The sequence below is a fragment of the Onychostoma macrolepis genome, chromosome 19, assembly GCF_012432095.1.
Source record: "Onychostoma macrolepis isolate SWU-2019 chromosome 19, ASM1243209v1, whole genome shotgun sequence".
NCBI lineage: Eukaryota > Metazoa > Chordata > Actinopteri > Cypriniformes > Cyprinidae > Onychostoma > Onychostoma macrolepis.
The window spans coordinates 11,617,557-11,630,868 of NC_081173.1; the positions used below are offsets into that span (position 1 = coordinate 11,617,557).

A 13,312-nucleotide genomic window follows, 5' to 3' on the forward strand; every position below is an offset into this window, starting at 1 on the left:
CCGCCATAAAGCCCAGATCGGTGGAGTGTTGCAGTGATGTTTGTCCTTCTGTAGGTTTCTCCCATCTGCATATATGATCATGGAGCTCAACTAGATTGACCATCAGGTTCTTGGTCACCAGTCTAGACAAGGCCCTTCTCCATCAGTTGTTCAGTTTGGCCAGGAGGCCAGCTCTAGGAAGAGTCCTGGGCTGCGTTTCCCAAAAGCATCGTAAGTACATAATTGAAAGCAATGGAGCTACGATCAACTTAGGTTTACAATGCCTTTGGGAAACAAAGCCCAGGTTGTTTCAAACCTCTTCCATTAAGGGTAACAGATATACGTGCTTGTTAACCTTCAATGACTTTCCTGCTGTTTAAGATTTTTACCAATTTAGTTTTATACTATCCATTACCAAGCAAATCAAAGTATAAACCAGACATGATATTTTACTTTACCTCCGTAAATCCTTTTTTGCTTTTACCATTTCAATTACTATAGCTGTTACTCATTGTTAATTGGTTGAGGAAATGGAGTCACCTTTTGAGTTGTCACCTTTTTTTTTTTTATAGAGAAAAGGGTACAGCAGCCTAATTATTTATGAATCAGCTTTAATTGGGCGATCTAAAACTAAATGTTAATCTATTTCAATTTAGCACAGGCCATTGGTGCAAAGCCTATGTTTACTGGTTTATTCCTCAATCATTTGACTGGCGCCAAGCATATTTGCAAACCAAATAATTTTACATTTAATGGGTTAACATTTAAAGTTCACAGTTAGATTTAAATTAAACGTTTTCATCCAAATTTATGTCTAGATTTAACATATGTAGCCTACTTACATTAACCTTCAGATGTTTCAGGGAGTTTGTTGTTTTTTAAACATTAGACACTGTAAACAAACCATTTCTGGCTACGCGTTTTAGCTAATTGTAAAGTTCTTAGATTATTATAAAATGTGGGAAAAGTCTTCTTGGCAGTTTGTTTTGTGACACACCTGGCTGGGGATCTGACTGACTCTGAGACCATGCGGAAAAGTCCTCCGAGCGCCTCACAGAGTCGAACAGCAGCAGCAGCGCGAGCTCAGAACTAGCGACACAGACAGCAAGCAGAGGAGGGCACGCGCGCTGCTTCTAGATGACAGACCTAACGTAAACATACCTTTCCTGCCTCTTTATCATCGTAACGCCGTCTTTCCTGCTCTCGGGAAGTCTGGAGAAGAAGAATGACTGACGAAGGAATGCTAATCTCACCGTCGGCTCTCCAGGATCACGGAGATGGAGCGAAACCTGAAGACATCAGTATGGATTGTACGGACGGGGAAGATGAATTATGTCTGGAAGAGATTTTAACACTGTACAGTCAGCCCATCAATGAGGAGCAAGCCTGGGCCGTGTGTTACCAGTGTTGCAGGTGGTTAACGCAAAAACAGAGACGGAAAGAGACAGGTGGGAGTCCACCTGGACGGATTGCGGGTCCTGGAGATGTGAGGATCCGGAAGGACGGGACTGTGAAATTATATCAACAGAGCAGTCCAGGTAAACTGAATGTTTACATGAGAAGTCCAAGTAAATGCGCAGTAAATGGCGCAGCATGAAGCCAGCTAAACAGCAATGGCATTGAGACGCGTTATTTATAAGCGAAATTATGATCAATGGAGGCCATTTCGGATTTTAGACAGATTTAGAGATGTACTTACACTTCAATTCTAGCTTTACGCCGGTTAATTTAGGCGTTTTATTCAAGAATTTAAATATATAATTGTATGTATATCATATGCTTTGATTTTATTAGCAATTCATGGGTTTCAACCATTATTCAGTGCAATACAAACCATTTACTCTCTATAATAACAGTTATATCGTGGCGACCATCGTGCCACTGTAAACAATGGGGCCATGTGATGGATTCATCCATAAGCACCTTCAGTCATGAGGGCAACAAAAGGGACCTGCTCTTTGGCCTCGTACTCGTGTGATATCATGCATACTTCTCATCTTGATTCAACATTTAGGAATGTTTATGTATTGTTCAGAATGCAATATTTCTACAGTGCCAAGTTTGATAAATGTAGAACATTTAATGTGTTAAACACAGCTCTGATGTTATACTCCCAATCATATTTAGTGGATTGGATGTTCTAAGTGAATAATATTAAACCAATTGAAATTATAATATACCATCAGATTACTGGGTAAAATTATTTATTTTATATCAATGTGAGAATGAATAGCAAGGCTTTGAATATAGATAATAACTGGCTTCTATTTATTTATTTATTTTTAATCGTCATTTCCAAAAAATTAATTTAGAGAGTGGGATGTCTCAGACAGAACTAGTGTAATTACATTTGCAACCATTATCTCATTTGGGTTCCTTAGCCTCAGGCTTTTGGATTTGGCATCCATCTCTGTTTCTCCTTTGGGAGTCAATCTCACTGCTGGTTATAATTGTAATTATTGGGATGAATGTCTCAATCCTTTCATCTCCCTAACAAGGATTTAGACATGATAGTCAGTTATTTGAGATCTTTTTGCTGTTTTATGTCGCTAGTATCTTCATCTGAGATTTAATTTCCAAAGCACACATCCATAGGTTTCTTCTCCTTGAAGTAATTTATATCAAGACAATCACATGCAGTTGATAGTCCATGAGCCTCTTCATACAAACTTTTTTTTTTTTGAAGAGAAGAGATATATCTCCTGTTTCCTTAAGTATAGAAGTGTAATGCCAAATGTCAAGCAAGTAATTAGATCATATGGTCCCTATCAGACAGGAAAATCAATGCTTATGTAACATGGTCTGCTGAATTATACTCTCCTGGGGAAGTTTGCTGGCCTGGCAAATGTGGATACGTTCAAATTACGCTGACTGACCTATGATATCAGACTGTGGGTTGTGAACCTGCCAGTTTCAGTCGTGGTCTGTCCCTGGTCAATAGATCTGTCCGTCAAACCAAGCAAAACAGTTTGAGAGTCTATTAGAGATTTGATGTGTAAATAAGGACCAACATCTGCCTCCAAGCTCCAGGCAATGCTTCAGTGATGTTTATGTCTTCTTTTGATTTGTAGTTGCTGCAACCCTGGAAATAGCATGTATTCCAACTATGAAATTTGAAAGTGTAAGCTCTGAATTATCTGAGAAGCCTAAGATATAGGTTAATCTGAGATAGATAACGCTTTCACTTTCTGTCCTACAAGGTGTTGTGATTGCATCAGAATATATTGCTTATTTGTTACAGATGTTGTTGCTAGTATTTTCCATGAACAAATATTAATACACGATCATTAACATATTTAGTAATCCGCTTGGTAGCTTTAATTAATTGTCTGACTAAGCTCAAAAATATGAATATTTGTTCAAATGAGTCATTTTTAGCAGCATGGGTTTGCACCTTTTCCTTTTTGTCCCAATTTTGGTTAGTTACTTTCCTATTGAGTCAACATCCTTGTGAATGGCTTTCCATGGTAACAAGGTCACAATGTAAAGGATGAATTATTTCCAGCGATCTCCTTTCATTTTTATTGGAAGATAATATTACAGTACTTGTCTCTTTTCATACAACAATGCATATGTTTTGCGCTAAAAGACAAAAGAACCTCTTCAAAAACACCTCTTTCGTGTCCTGATGGTGCAGGTTAGACTCTAAGAGGATTCAGTTTCAGATGTCTTTGCACATTTTCAGTTATATTTGAGTTTCAGTTGTTGAAAGTTGCCGTTGCAATGACACTAGGTTCATTCATTAGGGGCAGAAATGAACTCTGGGTCTCAGCCAATCCCAGAGGAGGCTCTTTCTTTTAACGCTGTAACATTATACCTCCAGTGCCACCGAAGGAAGGGCTAAAAGACAGACATTATGATTCTAACCCCAGTGTAGATGTTGTGTATCTCAGGCTTAATGGGCACAAATTGCGTCTCTGTCTGCCTTTTATAGATTTGAGTGAAATATTTCATGTGAAGGTTGTCTGAGGTGAACCCCTGGGTCCCTCAGTGTAATATAGAAATGGGGGAAGGGGGTTTGTCACGGTCAATTTCCCTTCTATTAAATTTATTCATGGCTGCAACCCATACTGCACACTCCTCTGCTGTTAATTAACGGTGCTTGCTGCGGTCAGCATCTCTGTTATTATTGCATAATCATATGCATTAAAATTAAGTGCCTATCTCGTCCCACATCATCTGTTCTTCGGAAATGAATGTTACCTCAAATCATGTGGCATGTTGAGGTGTGATATTTACTTTTCTGATTTTTGGCTAGAATGAAAAACAAACCAAAAACTCTATAGACTTGCATTGAAAGTTGGACCCTTTTCTCTTTTGACTTGGACCAATAAAACCATTCAATACATCCTATGAACCGCATACCGATGCATTAGCAACCACCAGTTCTAGCCATAAAATAGAGTGCGACAGTCAGGTTTTGAAGTAAAAATTTTATTTATTTTCTCCATAACCAAATGTATTTAAAAAAAAAAAATAATTACTTGTAAACCATTAAAGACAGACTAACACCGTGTCTACACTGGGCGCGACAGCTAAATTCTGTCTACACTGGACGCAACAAAGCAACCAACGAAAATCATTTGAAATTTGTGTCAATACATCATAAATAGAATGCGGCAGCATTTTACTGTCGGGGATTTGTTGTGTTGCACCGCGCCACATCCAGTGTAGAAATCGCACCAATCATAGAATCAGAAAAAATCATGCCAAATTAACTCTTTAGCCCTCACCTGCTCCCGTGAAGCACTGCGAATGACTTAACAGTCAATCTCCCTACACTCTCAAACTACTTCAATATTTATGTATATGTGCATATTTAGCAAAAAAATTAAAATATAGCTATTATTTCCAAACACATAATCAACATCAATAGTTTTATATTTCTCCATTGTTTGTAATTCGATTATATCATTTGTTGTTGTTCTTTCCTGCATCAAAGCCATTAAACTCAGTCTTGTACCTTGTACCTTTTGTATATTTTAAATGCTTTTAAAATAAATTTTTGCTTCAAATAAAAGCTTGTAATGTTTTGATTGACCTCATACAATAGAAATAAATACATAAATAATACTGATGTAACCAAGGCCGCAGGAAAAGTACTATTGCATTGGAAGTATAGCAACTTCAATCCAACAATCGCAATAGCAGCACACTAACAACTGCCCAGAACACCTTAGCAAACACACTGTTAACCACCTAACAATCCTTGACACATTAGCAACTACCCAGAATTGGAAAAATCTAGCTCTAGATGGTCAAGCTTGTTGAAAAAGAGAAAATTGTAACATATGTGAAAAATGAATGATTTGTGGTATGTGAATTTAAAACATTTTAGTATGATAATGCATATCTGATTTGTTTTTCTTTCTTTTTTCTCCTCCCCATTACAGATAAACACATCCCGCCCAGTTCATCAATAGAGGTGAGTCATCTTGTTCGCTTTTGTAGAGGTGCCAGACTGGTTTTTGACTTTTGAGAGAAATGAGTCACTCTGTTGCTATATTTGGTTTCAGGCATCAGCTTGACAAGCCATCCTCAGGAAAAAGCTAGTTTTCATCTCAGTATGTTTGGTTTCTGAAGGTTTCTAGATGCAGGTTTTGTTTGTTTTTTTGCTGACTTTGTGCTGCTGTCTGTGTTCATGGCGTGGATCCTTGTGAATGAGATTTAAGTGAGAGTGGTTTTCAGGAGAGTTTGCGTCGATGGCAACCTCATTGTCTTCATGGTATTCATTAGCTGTTTGTTCTTTGTCGGTGTGACAACCATGTGGATCTCAGCCTGCCTCAAAGATTGAATGTTTTGGTCTCTAAAGCTCCCTGCCACTTTGGGAAGTAGCCAGAGCTTTGCTGTAATCCATTTGGAAATAGTTTTCCCAAGCTTTTCAGCACCAAGAGATCTCCTGCTGTCCGAGCCGAACAGGACAAGACATATTTACTGACTTTTGATTTAGTAAACAAGAGAGTTCTGTACATATAGGTGCTGTGTGTTATGCTAAAAATACTGAAGATCTTTTGGCTAAATGTGATAGATTTTAAAACGCCTTCAGCGGTAACAGATGGGTCCACAGGAGGGATGCGCACATGCAAGCACGCGCCCACACAGCAACACACACACACAGACTCGCAAACAAAAAGAACACATGCGGCTGTGCATGCATGCATTCGGAGCCTTCTCTGAACGAGATTATCAACAGAGCACTAGATGCTAGACTCGTGACCGTGAATGGGAGGATATTCAAAGAGGAGAGCAGCAGGGCCCTGCCTGTTCTGCACACAAACACTATCTCTTCTCCTATCCAGACAATACATAGCAAAGATAAGCCATTTTGTAAACATTCATGAGCCATGTGACAACTTTTGGTAATTGAATGTTCTTCAAGTTGAATGATGTCTGTTCCTTGCTGATGTATGTAATGCGAGCAATTCAAATCGGCCATAAATTCAGTCTCCCTTATGTTGTTCAAAATTGTGTGACTTGCTTTCTTACGTGGAACACAAAAGGAACACTTTCTGAATAATGTGCTGGTTGCTCTTTTCCATGCAATTAATTGGAATGCACAATGAAAAAACATGATTTCTGAGAATTGTTAAAAACAGAATTATCTGTTTTTGCAAATGAACTCTTCACATACATATATATATATATATATATATATATATAAGCTAATTCAAAATAATGATTACTATAATAGTATATAAATAATACTAAAATAGAATTGTATGATCTAATTATGAAATATTTGGTAACAAATTGGTTCCCGAGTTAAACAATTATCAGTGGATAACAACAAAGTTTTATAGCTTAAGAAGGCTTTTATAGTGTTTCTACTTCATTTTTGAAGCTTTAAAACTTTAGTCCTCCTTCATTGTAATTGACCCTTTACAAAGACCCGCCTCCCTTAGTTGCTATGTCCAACAAGCCACGCTACACATCATGTTCTCACGCAGTGATAAATACATTACGGAGCAAAGAGAAAACTGACAACTTGCCAACAGACAAGACAGAGCAGGTTACTTCTGGTATGAAACAAAAGAAATTTAAATTTAAAGAAATCGAAACCACACCGTTTTGTGGCTTAATGTGTCGTGATAGATCGCTGTAGCACCTCAGTTCAACTGGCACGTGAACCCATCATCTTTTCATATTTACTTGCAGAACAAAATAAATATGAATGAACATCAGAAGTGTTTTATTTTAACTGCGGAAAGACATCAGTATACACCATTTTTCAAGTTCAAGTCCACCTAAGGTAATCTACTCTCCTGTCTGGTTTGTTTGTCGGACAAAATGGCAGATTCAGTGTTATGATTGGTCAGATCACCTGCCAATCAAGCTCCCTGCGAAGGGACAGTTGCATGGAAAAGAGCAACCACCACAGTCTCAATATCTCCTTTCGTGCTCCACTGAAAAACAAAGTCTTGCAGGTTTGGAACAACATGAGGGTAAGTAAAGGATGACAGAATCTTTGTTTGAACATAATGTTTCATGTGTACACTCCGTGAGATCAGAGCTTTGGGCTAAGGCGTCCTCCCAGTCTTAAAGCCTACACTGTCTGAGGGCAGTAATGAGACAGGGTGTGTGTGTGTGTGCTCTGTTCTGCATGACTGCACCTCTCGCTCAGCGATCATGTGATGTTGCAGTATGCATGTTTAAGACCTCGCCCTCGTTTGAGCACTGCCTCTACACAGACAGGCCACAACTACAGCCCCCTCTGGATGTGTCCCAAACCGACTGCCCAGTGAGTGGTAGTGTTTTTGCATGAAAGTACCTCCAAAGGAATCTGGTTTCAGACAGGCATCATAATGTTCCACCTAATAATCTACAACAGATTCAAGTGAGCTTAAGAGATGACAAAGTGACTTTTTTATTTTTTATTGCTGCAATACTTATTTCTTAGTGGAAGAGTCAATGATGAGACTACAGTCAATTTATTCATGTCTGTTTTCCAAATTAAAAAAAAAAAGGTTTAAATTTAATGACTCTAAAATGTCATGTGGGCTAACATACATATTGTTAAAATATTACTTTTTTTCTAAAAAATGCTAATACAAGATGATTATTTCCAAACCTTTTGTCGAAATTTTTCAAGTTTTAGTTTTCATCTAATATTTGTATTTTATTACAGCTTTACTTCAATGGAAACAGTTTTAGTGGTTAACAATAACAACACTGGTCTTGTGTCATTGACCCAGATATCATAGGCAGTGAAGGTCACATTTGTGCTATACCCTCAAAAACCAACCAGATGAAGACATCTTGCTAGACAGAATGTTTCAGGACAGGATGATTTTTCAGTTTTAAGACAGCTGTAATCTGTCTCAAAATAACCATTATTTGTTAATAGTTAAAGGGATAGTTCACCCAAAAAATGAAAATTCTGTCACCATTTACTCACCCTCAAGTAGTTCCAAACCTGTATGAATTTCTTTGTTTTGCCGAACTCAAAGGAAGATATTTTGAAGAAAGTTTGTAACCAGGCTGTTTTGGGGCACCGTTGACTTCCATAGTAGGAAAAAAAAAAAAAAAATACTATGGAAGTCAATGGTGCCCCAGAACTGCTCTGTTACCCACATTCTTCAGAATATCTTCCTTTGTGTTCAGCAGAACAAAGACATTCATACAGGTTTGAAACTACATGAGGGTGAGTAAATGATGACAGAATTTTCATTTTTGGGTGAACTATCCCTTTAACAGTTAAGCATTAGTTATCAATGCAGAATCATATCGATCCTTCTCCAAAATGCTGTCGATTGGGGAAGTACACTCTGTTGGGCTTCATCCGGCCCACTCTGGACTTTGGCAGTTCACCCGGACAGAATAAGGCGAGCTGACCCAGTTTTTCCCATTAACTCAGTACTATTGGCAGGACTCAAACACGTTATAAATAGGAGAATAGTGATCACATTTAGATGCCTTGGCTTCTCACCAGGGACCTTCAGCTAAAAACAAACTACTCCATCAAAATCAGAACGAGAAACTTGTGGGTTTCCAAGTGCTTCTATATTCACCAGTGTGCATCAGCCAACTGATCATTAAAGATTTTATGACCTACAAGCACTAAAAGATGAAAGATACACATTTTGACCCATAGGCATAGCAGTTTAATGAAAAATCGTGAGGTTCACTGTGTTTCCTCCCCCAAGGTGCACAGTCAAAGAGGATTAGGCCCAAGAACCAATTCAGTGGCTAAAGTGGGATTATCAGACCTCTTAATGAGAGTTTTTTTTAAGCTACAGGTCATACTACCTGTCTGTGGTTCTGGTCTTGAGGGAGAGGCTGCTGTTAGACCAGCTTTGGATGAGGAGTAGGAATGCTGAAGGTCTGTAAAACACCTGTTGAGACTCTTGTAAATTCCCAATACAACTTCCCCTTCATTGACTGATGTTTTTTAACAATCCATCTCTAAAATACTTCTCATCTTGCTTTCGCTTTCTCTTTTTTTTTTGTTGTGTGGTGTTGGAGAACTTGTTTGTTAGCTGTGAGCTTGATGCTCTCGTGATTTAATCCCCGGAGGTTTTCTTTATCACTGCACAAAGCCTGTTTCTTTCACCTCGCTGCATAACTTTCCTTCCTCAGCTGACGGTGTGAGTGTGTTTGTGTGTAAGGATGAGATAGAATGTGTGAGTACTTTGGCCTGGTCACACACAGCCTTGACGCACAACCTTAATTTTCCTATTCGCATTTGGTGCCAATTTACGCACAACCATTACTTTTTAGTCACGTAATAAACCTCAAATTACATGTTCTCTTATGTTGTCCCATGCCTTCTGAAAGATTCTCTGAATTTCAGCCGGTTTACAGTTTAAGAACAAGACATGAAGACTCTGATCTCTAGTCAGACATAATCTTGACCCATATATCTAGGTCTGTCATGATTATTACATAATCGCCCAATATATTATTATTTGATATAATGGTGATTATTTGGGGGAATAATTTTAAGTCAGTATTGAAGTACACACTATATTTTTTTTATGTGTTTGTTTCAGTGTTGTACACAAAGATTATTGGAGTATGTTTTACAAGAAAATACCATTTCAGTTTTTCTACTTCAAAATATCATGTTTAATTCAATGTGTTACTTGATGGTTCTTTGTATTTGTGAAATTTACTGGCCATTTCTAAATGAAAATTGTTTCTACACCATTTCTTTTCAGTGTAGTGTGGTTTAATTTAATAAAGCGCCATAAAAAGCATGTGAAAGTGAAGAAAAACTGTTTTATTTTTGTCATATTACTGTATGGCGATGATAAAACAAAACATAAAACATTTTTTTAAATCAAATGATTGTTTTTTAAAGTGTTTTAAATGTAATATAATTTGCATTTTATATGATGTAATAAAAATATTATATTTATTAATTTATTATAATACTATTGGAAATGATCATGAATTTTGTTTATAAGTTTCCTAATTCAGTGTGAAATTCTTGCATATTTAAGCATGTTCTATAAATAATTAAAGCATTAATTGCAGTTACTTGTCAGACAAAGTTTTATAACTGTGACAGCCCTACATATTTGCATAAAGCCATGCTTTGTAGTCAGCTGAGGAAGATCACTTGAGTGTGTGATGTAAGATGTGTGAAGTCAGTCTAGAATCAGTTTTATTCTTTACATTTCTTGAACTTCGTCCTGACACACTTTTTAAATATTATCATTCCATCCGGTGTGAAATAAATGTTATAAATCAAACCAAGAACTGATTTATCAATGTTTGGCTAATCAGTCATAAACCAACCATGCATGTGCACCTTGGGTTATTAATGGCTCCTGTCTTGCAGAGCCTCTTAGATTGCGTAACATGCAAATTACTAAAATTAAACAAACTAACAAACACTGATAAATATCCCTAAGAAACACATCTGCTTTGGCAATTCACCATTAGATTTGTGCGTCCCTATCCTGTTGCTTCTCTGGCTTCTGTCACTGATTGGTTAACTAAACTGCTGAATGGCTTTGTCTGAGAGAAGTTGATGAGATTTCTGCTGGTTTGGCCATGAGTCAACCTCATAAAGTTACCACCACATCCTTTCCCGGAGGACTTCAAGGGCCGCGAACAGCAGAGTGAGACTAATGGTTTTAGGTTTCTGATGAAACATGGTCTCCGGCCCCCTCACACAGATCGTCTGTTAGATTGAGTCTGCTGCTTTGAGCTCACCAGGGTTCTGGATCTGACATCTTTACTTGCTTTTTCTTCATTGCTGTCTTTCGCTCTGTTTTGCTGAGAGTGATAGCAGCTACATAGCAGTATTGAAAAAGTTTGGAGGCAGTAATGTTTTTTTCAAAGCAGCAATATTGTGAAATATTATTGCAATTTAAAATAGCTGTTTTCTGTTTTAATTAGGGCTGTCAAATCGAATAATCACGATTAATCGCATCCAAAATAAGTTATATTTTTATATATATTAGACATATTTCTTAATGTATGTGTGTGCACTGTGTATTTATATATACATATAAGTACAGTACAAACACATATATTACGTAAACACACACTTTAATTTTGGATGCGATTTAATCAGTTTGGCAGTCCTAATTTTAATATATTTTAAAATGTAATTTTTTTCTTCAGTGTCACATGATCCTTCAGAAATCATTCTAATATGCTGATTTACCGCTCAAGAAACATTTCTTACTATTATTATCAATGTTGAAAACATGGCGTGAATGATGTACCATGATATATTTTGTTCAAGATTAAAAACAAAAATAATTTACTGCACTCAAACATTTAAACAGTAGTGTATATTGTGAATATTTATTCAATACAAATAGGATTAAAGCACTGTTTTATAACAATTATGAGCTGTATCTTAAGCTATTGTAAAGAAACTGTAAGATTTACACTATATTTGCAAGAAAGTAGTGAACAATTGAAGTCTAGAAAAAAGTATAGGCTATAGCACAGTGATACATTGTGTTCTGTCATGCTGTGCAAAAAAGGGACAATGCAGTGTTTCTTAGCATCCCTGAATGGATTATCCATCCGTTTCCACCTTAGATGCTTGAGTGAGGTCATAGAGAGGTAAGGGAGTGTGATTTTTCCCAACATTAGAACCGTAGCACAAGTCATCCCCTGTCAGTCTCTGTACGGGACAGTGAGTCACAGTGTTCGTCTGCGGGAAGCAAATGTCCACCTTGCTGCAGGGCTCTGGATGAAGCCCAGATCATTATGTAACCGTTCACTTTTTCTCTTTCATTCACTTTCTCATAGTGTTTTTTGTAGCCGGTCATCTCTGTGCCAGTATAGCGCTCAGTGGGTGTCTTGTACTTCAGGATCCAAATGTTCCTTGGAAACAGTTCTTACATGCCCCTAAAATCCAGTTTGTGTTCTTGAAATGTACTTTTTTTGCCCAAGAAGCTGGTAAAAAAAATCACGAAAGCATTGGAGATAGAAATCAGAAAGGTGTTTAAATCAAACTTATGGAAGGAAGGAATGAAGAATGTGGATATGACTGATGAGATTTGCCAGGAGCGTCGTATGAAAATAATAAAATACTCTAAAAGGTCATGAAAATGAGGATTCCCCTCACACACCACCATTCAAAGATAGTGTTAGCCTTAACCAAGTGTGGCAAAGCTGACATTAAATCAGCTCTGTTGACGTCATTTACAGTGAGCTACACAAAATCCAGAATATTGCAAAATGTTTAACCCTACAAAGTCTACTTTATCATATGTCATATGAATAGCAAAGGCTTCTAAATTATCAACATGATCAAAACCTTGCTGAAAATCCTGGTGTTCACAAACTACTACACGCCTTCTGTCATCTGATTGATATTTTTACAGATTTTTCTAAAACAAAGGCATGAATAAAACATTGTTAGTAGTAATATTTCAAGATGAGCACTTACTTGACTGAAGCAACTTAGGTTTACTTGATTATCAGTCATTTTTAGAAAAGCCACGTTAAAATGTGATTTAACAAATGTACAAAGCTTTGATCATAAAACTAAGCATTTACATATCATCTTACTAAGAAATTTCATTGAAAGATATAGTGACAACTGATATTTATGCAAGTAGTCTGCTGCTATTATGAAAATCTCATTGATCTAAATATCAGAATTTTATCTTGCTTTCGGGTCACCGCTCCACCAAATTGCATATTTTTTCTTTAGTTTGGGCCTCGGAATAAAACTTTCTTTTTCTAAAGATTCAATAAATAATTACATTAAAAGCTAAATATATAAAAATAGATTTTTCAAACTATTTCAAATGTCAGGCTTTACATGATTAAAATCACAATATTGTCATATTACCATATTTTTATCTTTGCAATTGAAATGATAAAAAAAAAAATCTCAGTATATGGGCAAAACAAGGTC

General features: G+C 36.9%; 1 protein-coding gene across 5 annotated transcripts in view; it reads left to right on the top strand.

Annotated features, from left to right (window-relative positions):
- Positions 1 to 949: 949 nt before the first annotated feature.
- Positions 950 to 13,312, top strand: part of spire1a (spire-type actin nucleation factor 1a) — a 43,807-nt gene continuing 31,444 nt past the window's right edge. For 2 of the 5 annotated variants that reach the window (XM_058754109.1, XM_058754110.1), the window contains exons 1-2: positions 950 to 1,517; positions 5,373 to 5,404. In XM_058754109.1, the coding sequence (XP_058610092.1) occupies positions 1,205 to 1,517; positions 5,373 to 5,404 (345 nt within the window). In that variant the 5' untranslated portion in view covers positions 950 to 1,204. The remainder of the gene's footprint in view (positions 1,518 to 5,372; positions 5,405 to 13,312) is intronic. The other 3 variants (XM_058754111.1, XM_058754112.1, XM_058754113.1) reach the window with 2 other exon arrangements.